Source organism: Coloeus monedula (genome assembly GCF_965178545.1).
Source record: "Coloeus monedula genome assembly, chromosome: Z".
Lineage (NCBI taxonomy): Eukaryota > Metazoa > Chordata > Aves > Passeriformes > Corvidae > Coloeus > Coloeus monedula.
Genome location: NC_138822.1, coordinates 48,987,294 through 49,012,754, shown reverse-complemented (window position 1 = coordinate 49,012,754; position 25,461 = coordinate 48,987,294). Strand labels below are relative to the sequence as shown.

The window sequence follows — 25,461 nt, the reverse complement described above, 5'->3', positions numbered from 1 at the left end:
ACAGTCAGTGGCTACTGAAGTCCCCCACTGAGCTGTGATATATGTCATGGCATACCCACAGCAGTGGATTTACCACAGAAGGGTGATCATTACCCTGATGGTGGGCTTTAGACCTCTCTGGAGTTAGAGTCCTTTCTGAGAGTATTTTTTGCTAGTCTCTAGGTTCTTCCCATAGTGTGTGGAGGGTGGTGGGACAGAGTCAGATGAGCTTACAGTAGATTATCTTAACTCCTGCTTGACTGGAAGGTGTGTCTGGATTTTTTTAAAATGGTTTGCTCAGCTCGCTGCATGTTCCTTGAACTTTTGAGTGCCTGAGCTGGGAAAACAGGCCAAGACACTACAATCCATGCACAGTGTTGCACTGTTGCAGCGTTACCCAGCAGGGTGCTAGAGATGAGCAGTGCTTAGGGCACTGTGGAAATCTTGGAGCGGAATGGGAAACTTTTCCTAGGAAGTTGGATGTCTCCAACACTGTAGACTTCCTTCTGTGAGCACTGCATCACAGTCCAGCACTAATCTATGTCAAATATCAGGATGGAAGACTGCATTTTGAACGTTCGTTTGACTGTCTTTCAAGCTGTATCTTCCAGCAGTACCAGCAGTTTCTTTTTTGATCCTGTTTTATCTTGAATTTTTTAGTGTCAAGAGTTTCCTTGAAGGTTCTTTGCACACTTTATATTCAAGAAGGATTCAAATTAATTTGTGCTTGGTCTTGCAGTTTCCTCTAGAGACTTCCTCATGATCACTGCATTAAAGAGACTGACCTGTTCTGAGTTCTCATGGAAGAATCTCCTTACATCCTTAGTTGAAAGAGCAGAGCATCAGTGAGCCCCAAAACCTAAATTCAGCCCTAAGATGCTCTGTCAGTTCTTTTCTTCAGGGTGTTTACAATGTCAAGACCAAATGTCTGCACCTGAACGTGAGATTCTTGAAGAATGTTTCTCTACTTTAAATCCTTCCTTGCATGTCTGCTCATCATTTTGTGACCATACTCATCCTGCTGGAGTCAAGCAGTCTCACTGCAGACATGACTCCGAGTACATTGCTGTGTACTGAGGTTGGTATGGCTGCAGTACAGGAAAAGCCATTCTGTGCTTGGATCCAGCTTGTTTGCCTGACAGCTGCAGTAGGGTGCTGATAAATGTGCTCGGTGTTCTGCTCAGGGTGAAGCCAGCCCACTGCTGAGGTGGGGTGTGCCATTCATCTTCCTATGCAGAGCCTCTCAAAAGGAGTAGTGGGTCAGTTGTGGTGGTTTGGGACTGTAGCACAGGTCCATTTCTTGAGGCTTTGCTTGATAATATGGAAAGTTAGAGTCTACTTTTAGCCATTGTTTTCCCTGAGCTCTAAAGCAGATGAGTGAAATACGGCAGCTGCCTGCCTTTTATAATAAGGATGAGCGTGGTCTTTTCCTGCGGTGCTTAGAGTCAGACTCTGAGTCAAACTCAGGGGATTTGGGATTCCCAGCAGCAATGGTTCAACAGCCATTCTGATTATATTTCCCTTCTCCTAGATGTCTTGCCAGCGCTGTTTCCTTTGAATACTACCAGTGTTCTTCCATAAGAAACATTTGGCTCTCATAAGGGGGATGCCAATGTGGCTGCAGAGACTGGCTGGCTGGAAAGCTGAAAGCAGTAGGGCTGCTTTGGGTTAACAGGAGCAGGTCCTGCGCAGAACAAGCCTTGCCTCATAGAAGGATTATTGCATTCATATTTCTGGAAAAACTGTGTGATAAAGTGTGAACAAACCTCTCTCCTGCCCTCATTAAAAGCTGCTCCCAGAGAGAAAGGGGCCCTGGCTCCCTCACAAATACCTGGTCCACACCTGGGTCCTGGGTCAATGATCCCAGATACCTTGCCTCACCACTATCCAGTTGCACACTTGTGCCCATAAGGTCCCAAACCCGAAGCAGCCAGGTGGTATAAGGCTCACGCCCCCTTCGCGCAATGTCGTTTCGCATAGTGCGGAGACTGTCGTACGACAGGGACTCAGTGATGATTTCTGGCTCTGGCTCTCCTGCTGGTTGTGAGGGCCCTGGTTGTCCATCATCATTAACTGGTCGTACTGATTTGGTCTTACACTTCCCCCTTTGCACAGGGGCGACTGCTGCTGGCTGTGGTTGTCCTTGTGGCTCAGCTGAAGCCTGGATGGTTGTAACATCCGTGGGTTCTACTGCTGCACCATCGGACTCACCCTCTTTGGGGCAGGGAGAGGGTTTTTCACTAGCTGGGGAGGTGTATTCCCTCTGCACATCTCACACATCTCCTTCATTAGTGCCCCTACTAAGTCTGGGTGGTTCATTTCTGAGGTGGGCTGTGGGGCAGGTCCCTACTCTCTGGAGCCATGTCAGGTTCTGGGGCAGCACCCCTAGTCTCTGGGGTGGTTGTCTGGGGTAGTTATCCAAGTCAATCTCACCTTACCTCTGAGTGCTAAATAGAGTAGGCCTATCAGCACCACTTGGTTAATATCTAGAGGTAATCTAAACCCTTCCAATGCTGGTGGGATAGGCGCAAAGAACTGGTTGAAGGGTTGGGAGAAAACTTCCCCCGGTGTTACTGCCTCACGGAAGGTACCATTATTAACATAACCCCAAAAACATGCACTCAGTGTGAGATAGCCTTGTATCCATGTGCCCACCTTCCAGGGGAATTTAAAAATCCATTGATTCCTCACCTTATTTGACCCATAGTGCAAACGGATAACAGTCATGGTACCCTTAGTTGTAGGACCCATGTTTAGATAAGGAGCTGCAAATGGGAGAAATATAGCCACGACCACCTGCCACCCGAACCAGGGTAAGCTAGCCCACATGGTGCTGCCTAATGAGGTTTCTCTATTCAGCACACAAAAATTAGGTTACCCAGGAATTGTTACTCATTTTTCGCCCTTTTCTCTCAATGCCCTCGAACCGCACGTTGGGCGCCAAGATCTGTCTTGGTTTGAAAGACAGGTGTTTGCTGAGGAAGGCAGGAGCCTGCCTTGGAATGGAAAATGTACCCCCCTTCCCTCTGAATTATTATAATTTTGAAGTTAAGGGGCTTTCAGGCAAAGATATGAGAAATAGGAATAATAGTTTCTTACTAGTATATATAACAAGGCAATAATACAGAAACCCTGGCTTAACCTGACAGTCAGCATACAACATGACGCCCTGCCAGGCAGGGTGGTGGTAGCAGTCTGATTAAGTGGTGGCTGCAGTCCTCTTTGAAGTGGTTCTATTGAATTGGTGATCCTGTAGAAGGGTCTGGTCTTCCTCTGAAGGTCCAGTGATGTTTATGTAGCTCTTGTCCTCTGGGAATCCAGTAGGTAAGGGCTGCCTATGGCATTCCAAACCTCAGATTATATCCAGGTAGGAATGCTTGGTTCCTCCCCCTGGGTGGAGCATCTCACAATGGGATGATGTAATTTTATGAGTCATGCAGTGAGCCTAGATGGCCCATTAACAGAAGATACCTCTCTGGAAGGAGTTATCAGGGATCTGTCACAGAAGAGAGAAGGAACACTGCCCTACCTGGTTTTAGCAGATGGTGATAGAATACATACTTTTGGTTACATCTTACATTGTAACCTAAGACGTAAAGTCATAGTTAGACATGATTACTTTCCACATACCTGTTTCAGCTTTTTGTTGTCTTTTTGCGCTTTCAGCACTGCTGCAATATTTCCAAGACAACTGTCTAGAAATAAAAGCTAATCAAATGCTTATTCTCCTCAGGCACCACTTTTTACAAAATGCCTGTATGTATGCACTTTTTAATAATATTTAAATTGTTCAATGAATTGGATTGTTTGGGTTTGAGAAAGTGATTGGCTGTGATTTTTTTTTTGTTGTGCTTTGTTTTCTTTAGGGCAGAAGATACCTCTTTGCTGGTTCAAATTCTGGTGTGGTGCAGTCTCCAGTGGCATTCTGTGACAAGTACACCACTTGTGTTGACTGTGTTTTAGCAAGGGATCCTTACTGTGCTTGGAAACCCCTTGAAGCTTCCTGCATTGATATTTTTAAAGAAGGTGAAATGGAAAGGTAATAGTATCCTTTGGTTACCTTACAGTTACAACCAGTATTTAATCAGTCTTACTGATGATTGGAATTTTAAAAATTGAATGTTTTCAGATACAGACTTTTTCCTATCCATTTATGTCTGTTAGTTCTGTTTAGATGACTCCTATTTAGTACAAAAGGATGGGCAGACTTTAGGAAACAAGATTTGAAGTTGTAATGGTTGGACTTCTTTTACAGGAGCTGGATTCAAAACATAGGTGGAGATGCATCTTCTTGTTCTGGTGAGTTAGTCTTTGAAGAGCTCTGTCATACGTCTAGGTGGAGTGGTGAAAGAGTTCTGTTTATTTCAGCTTTTATTTTGTGATTATCTGGACATTGATTTGCATTTAAATAGGTATGGGATTCTGCTTTGAATATTTGAGCATTTATACGACCTGCATGTTGTCTCAAAAACTGTCTGTGTTTGTATGCATTTCAGTATGCAGTGTACAACCCCCTGAAACGAATGGGGGCACCTCAACAGTGACTTGTGAATGAAAGCAATACCAGAAGTACTTCTAATGCAGAGGCCTCTGTCTCTTTGATGCAGCATTTGACATTCTACTGTGAGCTTTGACAAGTGCTTGGTTATTGCTGCTAGATCAGATTAAATGATTCTATAAAAAAAGCTGGTTTTATGGTGAGAGGGGAGGGGGAACTCAGAACATGATACAGAGCAGCTGAAGTACCTTCCATAGTGCTTTAAGACAAGTAACCACAGGTCCTTTCTTTATAGTATGTCCTGCTGCCACCAGATCAAGGAGATCGTAAAGAGGAGTACAGTTACAGGAGATTTGAGCTGCAGTAAAAAAAGCTCTTAAGAGTTTGATGTACTCACTTTTTATTTCTAATCCTAGCAAACTCTGGACTGCTATGAGAGCTTTGCCTGTTATTTTTTTTGTTAACTTACAGGGTGGCATTGTGGGTGTGCCCTAAGTGCAACTAATCTTTTTTTTCAGAAGAGAGTTCCTAATTCAGTTTCCTTTTGGATATTTTGTAGTTGCTGGTTTACTTAAAATGCACTGATTGGATATAAAATGAGACTAAGTACAGTATCTTTCCCAAACAATGACTTGTCTCAGGCGTACTCTCAGTTGTGGGTCACTGAGGTTTCACTTGTCTAGAAGTGGAGGCTGTCTTAGAGTTGAGGTGTCCTATCTCTTAGTTTGTGTTGATGTTTCACGTGCAGCTTGGTATTCCACTGAGATTCTTGCATGCTGTCCACCTGGTCTTGTGAGGTGAATGCCATAATCTTCATGCTTCCAGTAAGACTGTAACACAGTCTGGTGAAGCTGTACAGATTAGAACAAACTGGAATCATTGCTGATACTCTGCACGTTTATTTTGATGTTCCAGATAAAGTAAGAGAGAATCCCCTACAGCATACATTCAAGCATGGGAGCACAGCAGAACTCAAGTGTTCTCAAAAGTCCAATCTGGCACAGGTAGTTTGGAAGTTCAAAGATGATGTGCTGAGAGTGGAGAGTCCCAAGTACCGTCTGCTGGAAAAGGCACTGCTCATCTTCAATTTATCAGAAGGAGACAGTGGTGTTTACCAATGTTTGTCAGAAGAAAAAGTGAAAAACAAGAAATTTTCTCAAGTGCTGGCTAAGCATGTTTTGGAACTGAAAAAAATGCAGCATACCACAGTGGGCCCCACTGTGACAGCCGCACCAACAGAAGGTAATAGTGATGTGCCAAAAGTATCAGCTGTATCAACCGAGGGGTCCACTGCTCACATCTCGACCACTCACATGGTACCAGTAACGACAGCGAGGATATTATCAAAGCCCATTGGCCCTGTCCTAACAAGTGTAGCCTCCAGCACAGAGCTCTTCAATTCAATTCCTGATGCAGTCCCGGAAAAGACAATGTTCCTCAAGTCAAATGATAACTTCCTGTTGATGTTCCTCTTCCTCTTCTTTTTCATCCTCTTTTTGTGCCTGCTCTCCTACAACTGTTACAAAGGCTACTTGCCAGGGCAGTGCTTGAAGTTTCGCTCTGTGATGCTGCTCGGTAAGAAGAAGACGAAGTCAGATTTTTCTGATTGTGAGCAAAGTGTGAAAGAGACGCTGGTGGAGCAGGGCAGTGTCAGCCACCAGAGTGGGGAACAACCCAAGCCTGCGCACGACACCGGCTACGAGACGGAGCCCGACTGCGGGAACAGCCAGCTGCAGGCAGGGGACTCGCAGGCATCCCGCGAGGCCAGGGACAAGCCCTTCGATGTCAAGTGCGAGCTCAAGTACGCTGACTCGGATGTGGAGGGGGAGTGAAGGCCCCGTTGTCCCTCTCAGTGGCGGAAGTGAGCTGTGGTCCTGCGGCTGGCTATTTGAGCACGGAGAGCCTGGGTGTGACAGCTAAGCCATAGCAGGGGTTACATGCTTAAGCTGTACAGCAAGCCAATTTTCATTCAGATCTCAACAGATTAGAGAAGTGGTGTACTTGTCTGGAGACCGTAGCATCTTGTGTTGTACTGTGGTTTTTTCTATTTTTTTTTCAAATGGCCAGTTTCAGATCACCACTTGTTTATTCCCAGTTTTCCCCTCCAGTGAGTGCTTTGCTCTAGTAAAGCTACTTGCTTGTTCTTTGGCCATATTCTTCAATAGAGTAAAAGTAACTTTATAATTCAGTTGGCTTTAAAAAGTACTTCAGTCTACACATATTTTTAGTTGCCATTAAAAAAAGATCTAGTTTCATTTTAATTCCAAATTGGAAATTGAGTTTAGTTTATCAGATTGGTAAATTATAGACTTTTGTCCAGATTGGGACATTTTTTTTCTTTGCTCCTAGTGATTGTTTTTAGTTTTATGCTTTGTGTTTTGGCACACTAGATCTCTTTAGTTGGTTAAAGTTAATTTTTTTAACTGCTCTATAAGTATCTTAGATTTTAAGGTATAATGGGGATAGCATTGCCTTGATTTATGTAAGACTCAGGGATAATCTTGTTTAAAGGCTTTTTTCTTTGCTGCTTTCTAGAAATGTAGGTACTACAATATCAGTTCAAAACATGGAGTAAGTGGGGAATGGGGAAGGAGGAAACAAATGCTTTTCTTTTTTTTTTTCCTCCCCCCACCAGCCAGCCAGCTGGACATAGTCACATTTTATTTTCTATACAAAACTGGATTTTTTTTTTTTTTCTTTAGTTTATAGAACAGTACAGGCAAGCAACTGTCAGTTAGCAGTGACATGGAAAGAGATTTCTTGCATTGTGGAAGCAAAACAGGAATCAAGAAGAATTAACTCCCAACAATTCAGCTAGTGACTTGCTGGAATGGACTGTTAGGACACAGCCTGATGAGAAAACATTGCTGATTTTTTTCTTCTTTTCAGATTCAGAAATAACTCAGCTTCTTTTTGTGACAAATACTTGCAGCGTCACCCTTTCTGGATGATACCTTCACTCTCCTTTGCAACTGGAGACTTGAAACTGGAGCTGCTTAAACAATCAGTCCTTTGAACTGTTTATGTGAATCATGCCTGCTAACGTGAAAGTGTGCATTTGTTCTCAGCCTGGTTCACAGCAGCACTGTTTGTCTGTAAAAGCATTTTGTGTGCAGTACAGTCCTGAAGAATTGTTCCTCTCACTGCTTCTTTCTGTAAATATTGCTAGAAGTAGAATACATTTTAACAGTAAATAGCAGTATGCCTGGGCTGCTTTTCTGTGTTGAACCTTCATGCAAACATAATTTAGAACATCTTAGTGTAAACGGTTTATATTTTATAAGATTCAGTTTGGTTTTATTTTTCTATTTTTAATTATGTACATATAACAGAATAAATATTAAAATAAATTGTATTACATCTTGGCTTTTCTGAAACGTGACACAATGACAGTGCTTTCCATTTGGCAAGCACTAATGTTCCTTCAGATTTCCTTTGGGGGGAATGTAAAAACTTTTTGTAATTAATTTGAAGCAGCCTCTCAGCTTCAGTTGTATGGGTTATATATAACCGAGGGTGGGGAGATGGGAAGGATGGGAGAAAAACAACGTGGGTGAAGGAGGGAAGTGCTCTTCTCTAGGGGCCTAGGGACACTTCGTCTTACTACCTTTCTAAAACTCACTTGTCTTTTTGCATTATTTCTTCATTGTGTGATGTATTTCTTGCAACTTTTTTCCTTAGTACCCTTTTACTTTCTTTTCTGTCCTCTTCTGTCACACAGCCTCATCTCCTATACCTTTCCCTCCTACTGGTACCTCCTTTTTGTCCTGTGTGGGAAGTGATTCACCTCCTTCACCCACCAGTACCCAGCCTGATGTTTGGTCTAGCAAAGACCCCGTAAAGGTCATGTTGTTGCCACCTTTCCTAAGTGACCAGGCACAGCATGTTAGTATCCGGGGACCCTTCCACCTCTTCTGCCAAGCCACAGGTAAGTTGGAGGACCCCTGTATAAGCCAGCACTTTCTGCATTAAAGGTTTAGCTGTGTCACTGTGTACTGTATAAGTTTTACTTTTCTGATGTTTGGGTGGGGGGGAACAAGAGCAGAGATGGTATCAGGATGCCAACATGCTCTTACCAACAGTGAGTCACTGTGAGTATTGTTCTGTATAATGGAGGCTCTGATTCAGCAATGCACTTTAGTATGTTAATAGGTAACTGATTTTATTAGGCTCACTTGCATGCTGAAGGAATTCAGTGAATCAGGATTGCACATGGATGTCTAGCAGGTAGATATTTCCATTGTCAGGTGTATGCAGTTTAAAAATCACACTTTTATTGGATTTGAACTTAGCATATTTTCTGGACCAGGTCAGTCATTCTTTTTTCATCTTATTTCAAATGGTGAAGTACATACAGTAATAACAACTTCCATTTTATGATGGATAAATTATATGAGGTGTACAGGGGGACAGAGCTGTTTTTTCCATAGCAATTCAACATTTTTTTCCAGGTTTTTTTTGGATTGTTACAAATTACGGTTTGTAATTGCTGTTTTAAACTAAGTGTGGTTTAATGGATCTAAACGGGTCTTCATATGTAACCTTATTCTTTAAAAGAAGAAATTACACTAATTGAATAATTATAAAAAGTAGTGTTGTTCCATATTTGTGTCCATTAGTGTTACATGGAATCAGATCAAAATGCATAAATCTTTATATAAGCATAGATCTTAATAAAGGCACTGTTTGTATTTCCATGGCTAAAAGGAACAACAGTGGGATGAAAGTTCTTTGATAGAATAGAATCATTTAGATAGGAAAACACTTTTCAGCAGTAATTTGTTCACTTTTGCCTTAGGCAATTCAGAAACTTCATTGTCCACCATTGGAAAAAAAAGTTACAATAGCACAAAAGATTTAAACAGTTCGATAATCATACTACAAATCTGGACTTTATTTTTAAATTGTTTTTTTTCATCCAGCAGTGTCCATCTTAACATGATGCTGATGCTGTCCTTAAAAATTGTATTTGCCTTGGTAGTGAACTTAAGAAGGAAGGTGCAGTGTCCTAAAGTCAGCTTGTGGACTTCAGTCGTCAGGAGGTGTAGGGGTGAATAGTGTGAGAAGCTAACAACACCTGACATCCAAGGGATGCAGTAATGGCACAGGTGGGGCCAAGGTGACCCAGCTGTGGAAGCACTTCCAATGCCTCTCAAAGCAGGGAAGGACTGGACTTTGTGTCATGGATGGAGGTTTTGCTCCCTTTGGGAAACAAGGCAATTGGCTGACATCACACTCGTCTTACCCAAGATTACAACTTTAGTCTCTTGAGTTAAAAACCAAACAAACCAGCAAATGTAAACCTTCACACTGAACTGGTGCAGATATTTTGTATCTTTCTGGGTCCTGTATGTGGGGATATATGAGTTCATCCCGGGTGGGGGTTGGCTAAGCAATTGCTTTTGCAAGGAAGGTCTCTGCTTGGATTTGTTCAGATTTGTTCAGTGTCTGTTGATATTTCTTTATATTAACATAGCTGTAATGGAACTTTATTCCCCTCAGCTATGACTGTCAGGTAAAACGTGTTTGCAAGGAGCAACAGGGTTAAATGAGACAGGCAGAGAGTTAAATGTTGTGCCTTGTTGTCTGCAAAAAGGATATGGCATCAGTAAATGTATGATGCAAATACATAGATTGCCGCATCATCCAGTCAAAAACCTCAAGCTTATTTTTAATTAAGTTTTTAACTTAATTGTTATTTTATCAGAATTGCTGAATCTCTTCCTTTTTTTAATTGTAAATATCTGTTTCAAGCTGTCTGGAAACTCGGCAGCAGTTGGTGAGTTCTTTTGCTCATCTCTTACTCATCCCACGTGTTTTAACCTGAAAGCTCGCCTAAGGATAACACTTTACAACTTTGTAACTGGCTCATTTCCATAAGGTAAAGTGGATACAGCACAAACAGCACTTGTGGTAAACTGGTACATTTTTTCTGAAATATAAATTTTTTCAAGCATGGAGTACTCCTGCCCTTCTGGAAAAGGAGGGAATAAATCTCCCTTCACAAATTTCTTCCCAGTTTGTCTCTCTCTAGTCCCCCAAAGAGTCTCACATTTCTGCAGAGACCTGTCTGCTGTGTGTGCATGGGCAAACATTAGGTTTCCTGTGTACTTTTTCTAATAGAACTTTACTCTCCCATTACAGAATTTTAAAAATCTTTGCAGGCAGTTGAGGAAAGCTTCAAATAAATTGAACAAAATACTATACCATCTAGTTCAGGGGAGAGACAGTGAGTTGATGATGTATGCACCTGCTGTATAATTTCTCTGGTGTGGTCTGTTGAAATAAAGTATAGTAGGAACAGGCATTTTCTAGAGTTTTGGTTCTGCTCGGAGATGTTTTACTGGCACCTCCTCCCTCAGCTTTGGAGTATCTCCCATGTCGGTAACTTCACAGACCAATGACATAGCTAAAATACACTGAGTGTGCTGTGCAACAGTGTAAATACTTCTGTGATCAGAAATGCTGCAAAACACTGTGCTTTACCTGCAGATCAAGACTCTCTGTGTCCATGGTGTCAGGATGACTCCCTCCCTTAGTTTGTCTGCAGCTGGAGATTTTACATACTGGATTATTTCCAGTTTTGGTAAAAAAAGCCAGGAGTGTGACCATAAAAGCTCTGTGAACTTGGCAATATACTTTAAAGGAGTTGTTATTTCATGGAGATATTAAGATGGGTATCTGGTAACACCCACGTACAATGCCTGTTCCCTGTGGTTATGCTATTTTAGAAGGAGTACAAGAAAGTTTCCCACATCCATGGAAGAAAAGATCCATAACCTGAAGAATCGTAACTGCGGGTGGTTCACTAGAGGTTCCTCTTTGGTGGAGCCTGAAGTTGCACTGAAAGACATGCAGAAGGGTGGGAAAATACAAAATGCAATGCAGTGAAAATACAAAATGCAGTGCACTTCACGAGGACTGCTGCAGACTGAGTAAGACTCTTGAGAAGGCACCTGCAGAGTGAGTCTGAAAGAGACCAGCCCCAGGCTTGTCCCGGCACCTGAGGGCTGCCTGTGCTCATGTCACCAAGTGCTGGTGCTTTGCAGGTCCCAGCACAAGGGCTCAAAAGCCCGTATACCTTGCTGCGCCTGATTTTTTTTTTTTTCCCCTGGGAGGAGGAAGTCGCCTGTCAGAGACTGATTTACCCATGGAAATGAGTAATTCGTTCTTGGGTGAGGTTTTTTTGCATCATTTGCATGATTGCATCAGCCATGGTGCCCTGGGGTGGTCTGGTCTGGTGTAGAGCTCAGTCAGGAGAGGCATGGAGGTGAGCAGCATCCAGAGCAGAATGAGCCTGCCTAGGAATGTGCTTTGTGCTGGACATAATGTTTGTCCAGAACTACAATGACAGCATTTAAATTACAGCATGCCATCATCTTATAATGGACTTTACTTGGGTTGTTACTTTTCTGCTCTTACAAGAGCATAAATATCAAGAGCAATTTTTCATACACTTGTGTTTTATAACCAGTTGAAGTTGGTAAGTGGCTCTTAATTATGGCTATGGACAGATACAATGTTAGTTTTTGAAATGTGAGAATGGTTTAATTGGTAGCCTTGAAAGGAAAAGCTCTGCATCTTCCAGGACAAATCAATCCACTGCACAAATATTTCAAAACTTTATAGAACTTCAAAGTTTTTATGCAGTATGTTTTGAGATTTACACAGTGATGCTTTCCTGAAGCAATACCCATTACTTTAATCTGTATGCTTAGGAAATGGTTTACCTTCCTGTGGGAATGGTAAGTTTGCACCATGTTAAACAATTTCATATCCCACTTCATGAATTGTCTGCTTAACAGACCTTTGGTGTTTCATCACATGCTTTTTGACTCAATATCAGTCTTTGGCTACAGTTGTCTCATAGTAGCTGTTAATTTGTCATTTTGTAGATTTGTACAATTTTTTTCAATGATTTCTGCACTGACTAAACATTGCTTAACAGTGCCTTGGCACTATAGAACCTTTCCTGTGTGCAGATCTCTGACATGCCACCTGTTTATTATTATTTGGGATGCATCTAGAAGATAAGTTGAAAAATTAAGATTGTACCTTTAATATATAACAGAAAAGGGCTTGGAAGTTTTAAGGTTACAAAACTGGGTACATATCACAGACCTATTTTGCCTTAAACTCATAGACATTAAAGATACCCTTGTTGCTTTAGATTGCAGTATCTTAGGAATGTAATCTTTTTACTACAATGCTGGCGTTTCTTTTTTTAGATATAGGGCTTGCTGAGACCATCATAGCTAAGCCTGCATGCAAAACTAACAGCATTAAACGCCTTTGTAAGTGCGGGGCTCTGATGGCTTCCTTCACAGTGATTTCTGTAAGGAAATTGAAAATTCATTTTCATGAGGACTGTGACATGGATGATGCATTTTTAAATTCTGTCATCAGCAGCAGATTTTGAAACATGTCTGTAGAAATTTTCTTTGCTGTGCAGTTTTATGTGTAAAGGCTATGTCAAGCTAAGAAATATGTGGAAAGGTGTGCAACAAGAATGCCTTTTCCTTGCCTTTTTTTTTTTCTTACTATATTGGTTTTCCAGTAAGGGCTAGAATAAGTTCAGTGTAAAAATAATTTAAGCATAAAGCAAATTAAAAAGCATCAGGCATCAAATCAAAAAGGCGGAGAGCAAGGAAAAGAAGTAGAACCAAAAGTGTCTTACTTTTTTCTCAGATTTCATCAATTTTTTTTCCTACCTTTTACAGTGTGCAGCTGACCACATTCGCACAGGTTTTTCCTGCAGAATGAATAAGACGGTGCAGTTGGGAAACATCTTTTGTGGCTTTTGGTAGTTTATAAATGATTAAAACATAAAGAAAGGCCCTAAAATACCTTCCCGTGGGAGATTCAGTCCACTTAGGACTAGAAGCTGTAGCCTGCAGTGGTTACTGCTGTTGTAATGTGCGTGAAACACAGTGTGCTGTAGTGTGTCTCCTGCACACCAGTAAGTGTTGCAGGCACTCACCACTAAGTCTTACAGGCTGCATCTCGTGTCAGCAGAGGGCTTGGGGAAAGGAAGCCACTGCATGGTTTTCAAAGCCTTCCACTGGTACCTGCACACAGTTTGAATGAGCTGCCCTTTTGAGAGATTTACTTGTCAAAAAGTCTGTCGAGGCCAAGGAAAAGAGCTGGCACCTCTGCAGGAGTACCTCTGTGAAGCAGCAGCTTTGCTGCTTCATTGTCTAGTTCAGCTTTTCAGCTTGCTTGGGGATTGGGTGCTGCATGGGCTGTCAGCAGAGATGAACTGACTAGGTCACAAAAGAGGCAGTATTCTCCATTTGAATTTAATGTATGCGATTTTGGGAGACTACGAGGGCTCAGGAAGAAGTTTTGCAGAATCCATGTCAGCTTTTGTAGTGTCCCTAGGTATGTATAAAAGGAGAAGCTTGCTTGGCACTGGGGTCTTTGAGACCCAAATGCCTTTTGGGATGTCTTATCTCAGGAGAGGGGGATTCAGAGGTGTGTTTTGTTCCTGTACCATTTGCTTACAACAGTTTACTTGGCCTCCCAGTTTAGCTTTTCTTCTTTTGCAATTCAGCATAAATATTTCAACTGTTTTTCTCCTTGCTAATGTGGAACTCTTGATTCAGTAATGCCTCAGCTTGGAGCAGTACACTGGTAATAACTCCTATACCCTGGCCATGATTTCCCAGTCATGCCTAAAGAGATGTGATGGATTTGGACTGGTATTGGAATCTGGAGCATAACCACAATTTTACACTGTTTTCCTTAGAACATCTTGCTACCTGCAACTGATCAGGATTGCAGCCTGGCTACCTGTACACATGTTTTTCTTGCCCATGAGAGCTACAGCCTGTAGACTTGTAATTATTAATCCACTGGTGTGGCTGATTAACTGAGTAATAATTTAGACCAAAGCTGTCATCTTTTTTTCAGCTATTTCAGCAGAAACTGCTACCAGAGCTGCCTCAGCATGTTGTGTGCATTGTCACCACAGTGGAGATGAAAATCTCATTTCCATCTCTTCAGTCATCTTCTGCTAGATCTACCTGACAAACAAAGCAAAAGCAGTTGTTTGTGTTCTCTGGAGAACAGGAGTGATTTTTGGAGAGCATGTTACTCCTTAAAATATATTCTCCAATTTTCTTCACTTTATTTTAAAACTTAATGTAGTAGCCTTGTTAGCTGATAGGACGGCCAAAAATAATAAGGCAAACTCAAAGTGCCAGGGAAGTTTAGGCTGGTCATCAGGAAAAAAATTCTTCACAGAAAGGGTGATTGGGCATTGGAATGGGATGCCCACACAGGTGGTGGAGTCCCCATCCCTGGAGGTGTTTAAGGAAGGACTGGATGTGGCACGTAGTGCCATGGTCTAAATAAGGTGGTGTAAGGTTATAGGTTGGACTTGATGATCTCATAGGTCTTTTCCAACCTAGTTAATTCTGTGATACTGTGAAAATGGAACCTAATTTTTTTTTTTTTTTGACAGTCCCTGGTTCTAGCTTACTGGTGCCTCATCTGATTTTTCTTCATTGACAATTATCTATGTTCCGATTGCAAAACCTTTTTCTGGACACCCTCAGAGAACATCTGAATAAATGCATGAACAGTTACCAATTGCATTTTCATGTAATGTGCCAGTCAGCCATTCTCCCAACCTGCTTTTAAATTCCACTCCAAGAAGACAGAGGCCGTGTCCTACTTGCACCCACATGTGCTGTGCATCACCTCTAGTGACTGGTTGCTGCTTCCAGCTTTTAGGTGGTTCACGTTTCGCAGGAAGCACTTCCTGCTTTTCATCTGCCTTCGTAAGGCTGCATCAGCTTGTGGTGATGTCACACACAGGGACCGGTAATTTAATGAAGCACCACGTGTCTGAAGGAGGAGGACACCATGCATCCTTCAGTATGAAATACATGGTGTTGGAAGTAATATTCTGTGGCATTTCAGAGCGGTCTATTTTCTTGGCTTTTTAAAGGGACTTTCTTCCATTGCTGTCAAGCTTGTCTTCTAGAATGCATTGCCCTACTTTAACAATCAAAAACAAGCACCAGTCAACAAAACTACAAAAAAAAATCACCCCTGTTATAGGGGGTACAGGCTATTTAATTTGCACAATATTTGAAGAAAACTGCAAAGATGATTGCCTCAATTAAAGATTTTTTTTCTTCGCTTTTCCAGTCAGTTACCCTCTGATGGCTTCATTTTGTACTGATTTATTATTCTGGTACGTTAGCAGCAGCAGTGACTCAGACTCCTACAACTCAAGAACTGTGACCAGCCCTAAATCTTTTATTCACATACTAGGTAGTGCTGGTGGTAATATTTCATATTAATGATTGACTAACCTCTTCCTGGGCTAACTTTGATGCCTGATTTAAAAAAAAAAACTTCCGGCATCCAGATTATAGGGCCTTTTTAAAACTTAATCCCTGCTCTGGATGAGGGCTTCCTGTATGATCTTGGTTTTCAGAAATCTGGGATGTTCGCTTCAGTAGCATTCAGCAAAGCTGCAAGCTTGATAGCAAGCATTAAATCCAGATGCCATTCTTTTTCTTAGTCTGCTGCACGTAGTGAGCTTTGAAAGAGGTTTTGGTGTGTATTGGAAGTTTTTTCCTAAACCTGAACTTCCCATCACTGTGGATAGCCTCCGGTAGCAGTTCTTTGTCTAGATTATAGGCATTTGTGTAAAAGACTCTTTGTTACCCTGGTAGAATTTCTCTGTGGGATACCTGTCGGTTATCTTCCCTGCATTTCAATTTGCTGGCAACTTGCAGAAATTATTAGCTGGGGTCTAGGTTTGCTGATGGCTCCTGCTGTTGTAACAAGTCCCCTGTCTTTATCTTGGAAGTGTTTCTGTGAATATAGGGAAGCCTTATTAAATGCTACCCTTCAAGAACTGGGTTAGAAATGAGGGAGACCCTATGCTGAACCACCAGCAGTGGTAGCACTGCTCAGGGTTCACAGTGCAGCTTCACTGGGCTGCTTTTGAAATCTCCACAGCTCTCTGCACATTGCAGCACTTGGCACAAGGAGCCAGCGTGGCCAGTGCTCCCTCTTGGTCCTCCTGCCTTATGTCACTGAGCTCAACTTAATACATAATCTGCTCCTTTTAAATTAGTGTCTCCAAGCTGTCTTGAAACCCATATGTCTATTAGGATGTGATGTGTATATGGCAAATGCTTAATTTGATCCAGCTGAGCAGAGCACATCCCCATGCTGCTCTGACTCTGTAGCTGTATACTTCAGTTCTTCAAGTCTGCTTTTTTTTACTTACTTTTTTAACCTTAGGTCAAATTTACATGAATAACCCAGTGAATGCAGTCAGACTGTGGGTAGAAGATTACAAGCAGCTGCAGTGGTTTGAGTTTCTATGCTACCTATGACAGCTGAATTTTTTTCTCATGGAAAATACTGAGAAAAAAATCATCTGGATATTAAATATGTCATTTGTGTAAACCAGCCTGATTTCACATAGGTCAGAGAACCCATTCTGCTGGCAGAAACTACCTGGACAGTACCTGGGCCATTACTACCTGGGTGTTATAATTTCATTCAAACTGCTGAAAGCAGAGGAAATGAAGTCTATGTGGGAAAGAAGCAAACACTTCCAAAGACACTGGAAATTTTGAGGGGCTTATGCAAAGAAAAGGGGTAGTTCAGATAATGCCACAAAGTTTCTTGTATTTTTGTTTGATATCTGTTAATTCCCCTTCTAGAATCACCAAGGTGGTGAAGTTGGTTTTATTTCATCACGTGTAATTAATGTAGTTTATTGAAGCAATGTTTTTGATGTTAACTGTTTGAAATATATTTAATGACTTCTCAGACATAGCTGCTTATATACCTGGCCTGTTGTGCTGTTTAGTTCTCTACTTGATTATTATGTTTTAATAAGATTACTTTTTTTAAATCTTTCAAGCATTCCTAACATGGATGGCAAAGTAAGTAGATCAGGTTTGACAGAAACTTGTATTTTTAAGGTTGCACTTGACCTATAATTAATTTGTGTTATAGTAACAATAGAAAATGCAGAGAATATGCTCGTGTTATTTTCCTTTATCTTAAAAAAATACTTCCCTAACCATTAGATATGATGCTGAATTTCTCACCATAGAGTTGTAGAAAATTTAACAAATGTGACTGAAAATTTTTGCAGATTAAACTGTTTCACAGTGTATTTTTTTCTGTTGTTCCATCTGAAAATGAAATCAAAGTAGAGAAGGTAATTGCCCGAGAATTGGAAACAAGCTCCACTGAAACAGGATCAGTAAAATCCTGAGTACTGCTTGCACCTAGATTTTGCTGACAACCAGTGTAAGTGGGGATGAGTATGTATCTCTGGGGATTTCCAGTGCTTCTGACTGCACAGAAAAACAAAGGAAGAGTAAAATTGCCAAGTTGCAACTTTGTAAGGGGCCAATCTGAACCAAGACAGCTTGCAAAATTTATATTTTACATATTTTACTATACTTATACATTTCTTTATACATGTATAAAGAAATGATTGCATATTTATCTCTTGGTGAAACGTGGATGTAAGCTGAAATTTTGGCCGATTTCCAGCACAACTGAGATCTTTCGCACAGGAAAATAGAGCAGGTTCTCTAGTACATTTGAAGTAAGTTTAGGGAAGTGTCCTGCACTAAACATGCCACTTCCTTGCATGGCTCTAAAATGGCACTTAGGTATTTCGACTTTTTTGCTGTGCTTGCACTTACTATTCCTCCCGTTTGTCCAAATTTCAACTTCAGCTTTAGTTTACTGAAGTAACTTGTCCCTGGTTCCAGACTTCCCACTAATTTAGTGACATGTAACCAGTCTGCTGTCAACTATAGAATAAGTACAATCATCCATAAAACACCTTAAAAAAAAAGTGTGCTAGACCAGCTATTTTCTGCTGTCAGCCCTTCAGACTGTGCCACTTCCCTCAGAGAAACTCCACAATGCTTTAACTAGATCATTTTCTCTATCATTCACCCTTACTCTTACTGCTAATTTGTGTGCCCATTATTTGTGGGAGATTTGGAAATAAAACTTAGGAGTTAAGAATTTAATATGATACACTGAGTAAGTACACAAATGTGAAAACTAGCTGGTTTTTCTCTGCATGATTATCTAAAACTTAATTGGGACACTAACGGTAGAATTGTATTTTTCTAGGGAAAAAATGCCACATCAACTTGCTCACAGTAAAAGCTGTAGTAGGTTCTGTCAAGACATTTTGCAAAAATAGTTCATCTTCTTTTTACCTCAAATTTCTCTTTACATCTTCTCATGCTAAGGCTAGTCTGGATCCTAAGCCCAGAGGGAGAAATAGTCATGTTTTAAACATCAGAATACAAAGATCTTAGCTTGGCCCAGATGTCTGTATTTTAAATGGAAAGGCTCTGATGCTGCCAAGCACACTTCAGCCAACCTTGCCAGTTTTCTGGGAACAGCTGTTCTCTCCTCCAGGCTACTGTCAATCTCTGATTTATTCAAATGTTGCCCTTGCAGGTTAAGACAAATAACAGTAACCAGGCTAAAAAATTAAATTGCTCTTTGTTGTTGATCCAAGCTTCTTTCAAGTTCTGTCTTGCTTAAGTGCCTGCTGTGACTACTGGTTCTGTGCTTTTTCCACTTCTGCCTTTTTCATTACTACTTCCAGCATCTTTGACGCACTGAGTTCTTGAACTTTTCCCCTCCTGGCCTTTTTTTCAGATTCTGCAAGGCATGTCTCAGGTGGTTTCAGCTTTGTACCAGGAGCTATGTTGGACAGCAGTAGGCAATGTGCCTAGTGCTACAGGAATTCATACGGGCACATGGTGCTGGTGTTCATCATTGGTTCTACCATGTGTGTGCTAAGTTTCCCCTTGCAAGAATCCACACAGAATTCCTCAATACATACAAACTCACAGCTTTGGCTTGAACCTGAATTTCCAGAGTTGGCTCCTCTTTATCCCAGGTTTTTGGTAGCTAGAACTTTAGCTGAAGAAACCTAAGAAACATTACAATCAACCATTCATGTTTTTAAGCCTAATCTTGATGTGATGGGGTTTGTGTTCTTTTCAAAGACTCATCATCTATTTTCTTACAGAATAACCTGACATTTTTACAGGTCCGGATGACTCCTACTTTGTCTGGAAGAAGAATGGACAAAAGATGAAGGCGTGCATCACGGAGCAATCTCACATGCTGCTTGATGGCAGAGTGCATGTTCTCAGCTGGGTGAAAGATTCAGTATCAGAAAACACAGAATACAGATGTTCATTCATCTCAAAAGTTGGGAACACAACATCAGAAGTGCTGATCACAGTGGAAGATAAAGGTACAGTTGTTCCAAATGCATGCTGTGTTTGGCCTGACCTTGATAAAGAGTAAAGCTCTGTAATATTCACCCATAAAACGTGCATATCTAAAGGTGGTAACTCTTGCCTACAGCCATAAAAACTCTTTCTACCCCGTCCCTCAAAGGGCTTATGTAAATTAGCAGTTATGATCTAGAAATTGAACCAAAACCTGCTAAACTAATTAACAAAAACTGAAAACCAAATGAGTACTAGAGAGCTACAAGTAAGTACTCAGCTGGAATTCTACAAGGTAATGTAGAAAAATTCTTTAATGCACATGGACTTAAGGCAGTCAGAAGGTAAACAGAAACCCCCACTACCCTAGATTTTTGAAATTGCATGATTTGTAAACCATCTATGGATGGGCAAGGTCAGTTTTCTCAGCTCCATCTGGACACTAACTAGGCAGGTAGGCAGTTAAATAACTTCAGCAACTGCAGGATTTTGGAGTATCCAGAATGCCTGCTGCAACTAGCTCTTGAGACCTTACCCAGGCTGGAGAAGGTCTGAACAGTCTTTAAAAAGACAGCAGGAGCAATGGACATGACACAGCATGGATTTTCTTGGCAAAATGAAGGAAAAATTAACCAACTGGTTAATACTGAATGTGAGTCTGTCAAGGCTCAGTGCTGCTTTTTTCAGTGACAGAGAAAAGCCATGGGAGTTATGCCATCACTCCAGTTACTTTGAAATCTGCATTAGAAGCAGAATTAAGAGCATCTCAGTGAAACCAACGTAAATGTAAAGCAGACAGAAGGGCTCTCACTGTGCTCTTAAAACATACATACCACTGTTGCTAGTGTCCCAAAGGATAAACAGAAAATATGTCACCATCAGTCTTACCTTCTGCAAAAAAAGCTGGCACACAGAAATAGCACTAGAATTTTACCAAGATGCAGTAACACATCCCTTCTTTAATTATCACTGGCAGGAAGTATAAAGAACTCTTGAGTGAAATTACATGGCACCTACAGAGGGCTGAAGGATCAGACCCAGCCAGCATGGATTTAGGATGGGCAGGTCCTTCCTAAATCAGGACCAACCTGATGCCCTTTTATGTGACCAGGTGACCTGCCTGGTGGATGAGGGGAAGGCTGTGGATGTTGTCTACCTGGTCCTGAGCAAAGCCTTTGACACTGTCCCCCACAGCATACTCCCGGAAACGCTGGCAGCCCACGGCTTGGACAGGGGCTCTCTTTGCTGGATTAAGAACTGGCTGATGCCCAGGACCAGAAAGTGGTGGTGAACGGTGCTGCATCCAGCTGGTGGCCAGTCACCAGGGGTGTCCCTCAGGGGTCTGTACTGGGACCAGTCCTATTTAATATCTTCATTGATAATCTGGATGAGGGGATTGAGTCTACCATCAGCAAATTTGCAGATGACACCAAGTTGGGGGGTGAGTGTCAATCTGGTGGAGGATAGGAGGGCTCTGCAGCAGGACCTGGACAGGCTTGATGGGCTGAATCCAGCAACGAGGTTCAACAAGACCAAGTGCTGGGTCCTGCTTTGGCCACAACAACCCCCTGCAGCGCTACAGGCTGGGGACAGAATGGCTGGACAGAGACCAGGCAGAAAGGGACCTGGAGGTCCTGATTGACAGTGGATGAACACAAGCCAGCAGTGAGCCCAGGTGGCCAAGAAGGCCAATGTCATCCTGGCCTGTATCAGCAACAGGCCAGCAGGACCAGGGAAGCCATTCTTCCCCTGTACTCAGCACTGCTTAGGCCACACCTTGGGTACTGCATTCAGTTCTGGGTGCCTGCAGTTTGGGGAGATGATGGAGTGGGATGTTGAGGTGCTGGAGCGTGTCCAGAGAAGGCCAACAGAGATGGTGAAGGGTCTGGAGCGCAAGTTCTGTGAGGAGCAGCTGAGTGAGCTGGGGTTGCTTAGCCTGGAGGCTCAGAGCTGACCTTATCCCTTTCTACAACTGCCTGAAAGGAGGGTGCAGCCAGGTGAGGGCCAGTCTCTTCTCCTAGGCCACCAGTGACAGGACAGGATGACACAGTCTAAAGCTGCCCCAGGGAAGGTTTCAATTGGACATTAGGAAGAATTTCTTCACAGAAAGGATGATAAAACATTGGAATTGGCTGTGCAGGGAAGTAGTGGAGCCACAGTCCCTGAAGGTGTTTAAGGAAAAACTGGATGCGGCACCGGGTGCCATGTCTGGTTGACAATGTAGTGTTGGATCCTAGGTTGGATCTGATGATCTTAGAGGTCTTTTCCAACCTGATTGATTCTGTGATTCTATGATTACTGAAAAATGGGGAATACTAGCTGGACACATCCATCAGGTCATTGGTTCATCATGTCAACTGGTCCTCTCCATCATGTCATTTTTCTCCCCAGGCTTGTTATGATCTAACTGAAGCATTCCTGTGCTTGTTACACGGGTTTGAACTATTAATTTGTAGGTCCTACCTTCTAGATCTTGAATCACAGATAAACAGCACTAAGCCTGTTTCCTCTGGAGGATATTAAGTTTGCTGCACAGGGTAAGAGAACAATTTCAACAGCACTTAACTGCCAAATGAGATGATGGTTCCTTCTAGGTCTCCTTCCTGCAGGACAGGCAGTCCTGCAACTGATAAGGTACTGACTTCTACCATTATATGGTTATGTAATCATCCCATGTACAATTCTCAGATAGTGATGGCCAGGATGCATGGACCAAAGAATTTGATACCTGGAGAAGTGCCATCAGTGAACATGACAAGATGATGCAAAACTGGAGGAAAACATGGGTAAGACTTTTATAAACTGCCTCTTGCAGTTCTGCAACTGCATGTACTAACAAAATGATCAATGTTCCTGTACAAGTCATGGTTCATGACCCTCTCAGCAGTGAAGTCTATTTTATCTGTGACATTCATCGCAGTTACGTCAGCTTGTTCCTTCAGTCCACTAACCAAGTGCTCATCAGTCAGTAGTTCTCTTCCTGCCCAAAAGAGTAAGTCTGTGTATAATGAATAGAGTAGATCAATTTCATCACATCTGTAGACTAACTGGATTGCAGAAACTACTGGACTCCAGAAATGGTACTGTCCATAAAAGCTGACCATTTTTTACAAAAAAGGTCCATACCCATCTATTAGTATTTTTCGTCAACAGTTAGAACAAAGATTAATTTTGAAAACCTTAGATATGACATGCTTGCTGCCTGTGGAACAGTTAGTATAGGCAACCTTTAAGCCCCATTTTCATTTTTAGAGTGGTATTAATACATCATTCTGAATTTTTTCTTCAGGAGACCTGCAACAAGAGAAACAGCCTCTAAGGGACAAAGGAATGAACAGGCTAGAAGGAGAAATGTATGCAAGTTAAGAATACCTGATACTCTTAGTGTTATTGCATTTGGGGAAGTCTTTGAAAGCATTAGAGTTGGCTTTAAAACTGATATTCAGAATCACCTCAAGCATTAAGTGGAAGGGGATTTTCTTACTGCACCGAAGAATAACTAAGTTACGTTACACGCTACAGGAAAAGCCATCCATCCCATGCTGCAACTATAGCTGGTTTTCTGATGTCAGCTATTTCAGCTTAATAAAGAACAAAAGTAGTCTCAGTAAAACTTATGCTGTTCAAAGAACATAGTCTGTATTCTGTTTTGAGTTCATAAAGCCAAACAGGTAATTTTGGGCTTGAGGATCTTGGCATATGATTTAGAAATTAGGATGTGGGTCACATTTATTTAAAGGCATTTCAACTTGTACGCTTATTTTAATTTTACTATGTTTACCCTTATGTTGCCAGTGTTTTGAAGAGCATTCCTTTCTAGTGTCATCAAGTTCATTTGTTCAAACACATTTCCTTCGGTGATTGTGCTGGATTTGGTTGGGGTAGAGTTAATTTTCTTCACAGTGGCTGGTAGGAGGCTGTTTTGCATTTGTGCTAATGCAGGGTTGATAACACAGAGATGTTATTGCTGAGCAGGGATTACACAGAGCCAGGGCCTTTTCTGCTTTTTGCACTGCCACAATGGGGAGGAAGTTGGGGGGTGCAGGGGAGTCTGGGAGGAGACACAGCCAGGACAGGTGACCCAAATGACCAAAGGGATATTCCAGACTGTATGGCATCCGTGCTCAGGATATAAAGGTGGGGGAAGATGTATGAAGTGATAACATTTGTCTTCCCAAGTAACCATTACATGTGATGGGGCTCTGCTCTCCTGGAGCTGACTGAACACCTGCCTGCCCATTGGGAAGTGGTGAATGAATTCCTTGTTTTGCTTTGCTTGTGTGCATGGCTTTTACTTTTCCTATTAAACTGTCATTATCTCAACCCACAGGTTTTCTAGCTCTTACCCTTCTGATTTGCTCCCACTGTGAGAGGCTGGGCGGTGCTTGGTCACTGCGTGGGCTCAAACCATGACAGTAATAATTCTGTACCAAATAAATACAGATAGATTACAAAGTATGCAAGAAGACCCTAGTTTTTGAAAATTCTTCTTCGATATTTGAGAAAATGTAGCTTAAAAGAATTCTATGCTGAATGAATTCAATCATTCCTTATGATGATCAAGTGTGGATTGAAAATATGAGGACCTACACTATCCACAGTACAACTGTTCTGAGCAGTAATGCCGTAAAGTTTTGTCCTTCTGCATCTAAGAAACAAAAGTCTGAGGTATAAATCAAATTTTCTCTATTATCTGCTTAATGGATTTCAACAATCTGTAAGCAAGTAAGATGCTCCCTAATCAATCAGCCCAGGTGGAGAGCTGCTTCGAGCCACAGCAGAAAGCTTCATAGTCATCCCTATGTGGTAAGATTTAAATGAGTGTTTCCACATTAAAAACAGCAGTCAACCCATGCTAAGACTCGAATGACCCTTTTTCTTTAGTATGAGACCACCTTGTCACACACACAGGGTGACAACTCATATTTTCCCTATTTTCTTAACCATTTTCCCTATTTTTCACATAGGCGTTTCATTAATGCTGAGGCAGACTTCTGACACCACCAGAGGTATTTTTGTCTCGTTTGTTCTAATTTTTTTGTTCTTGGGACAACGATAAATAGACTTTCCTTGAATTGTCTCTCCTCCATTTGTTCAACAGATTTGGAGCAGACTTAAGTTTAGTTCTGTGGAGTTGAGTGGGAACATGGGTTATGGATGACATAGCTAAGCTTTGCTTTGTCTCTACAGGAAATTACTGCAAGTAGTAAAAAGTTGCCAAATTTTTTGTTTAGTTCAATCTTGTGGGGAAAAAAAAAAAAAAATCTGTGCACCAGCTGTGACACCTTATATTTTTTTTATACTAAGAACTGAAAATAAGTCCCTAAGATTGTGAACAACCTGTGTTTCCAAAGTTTTATGCTCTTCTACAGTAAGACAAAATAGAAAACAGAGTCAAAACCCAAACTTCTTCACCAAATGGTCCTCATTCCATGCAATGACTGGGTTTAGCAGTTCCAGAATTTTATATGTGTATCTGAATGGCACAGGTCCAAATGAATAAATCACAACTTACCTTTGGATCAAGGGTGTATGCTGGCCAAAAGCATGTTTTGTCAATGGGACCTTTCACCCCCAATTTCCATTTAAGATTAGAAGGAACTAATACAAAAAGATCATCATCACCATAACTAGTGACCAACTGTGCATTTCAGCATAAGGCCGGCTCCCCTTCTCAGTGTTCTTTCCCAAAACTGACATTTCAAGTATCACTAAATTCCC

General features: G+C 41.6%; 1 protein-coding gene across 11 annotated transcripts in view; it reads left to right on the top strand.

The window, feature by feature from the left end:
• Positions 1-24,904, top strand: part of SEMA4D (semaphorin 4D) — a 102,155-nt gene extending 77,251 nt beyond the window's left edge. For 6 of the 11 annotated variants that reach the window (XR_014227312.1, XR_014227313.1, XR_014227314.1 and 3 more), the window contains 4 exons: positions 3,846-4,018; positions 4,235-4,278; positions 5,393-6,384; positions 7,410-7,705. Coding sequence is in view for 4 of the 11 variants with exons in the window: in XM_082302212.1 (XP_082158338.1) it covers positions 3,846-4,018; positions 4,235-4,278; positions 5,393-6,309 (1,134 nt within the window). In the remaining 7 variants the exon portion in view is untranslated. Of the gene's footprint in view, positions 1-3,845; positions 4,019-4,234; positions 4,279-5,392; positions 6,725-7,409; positions 7,706-8,198; positions 8,406-19,553; positions 19,764-22,428; positions 22,527-23,029 lie in introns of those variants that run through there. The other 5 variants (XM_082302214.1, XM_082302213.1, XM_082302211.1 and 2 more) reach the window with 4 other exon arrangements.
• The last annotated feature ends 557 nt before the right edge of the window (positions 24,905-25,461 follow it).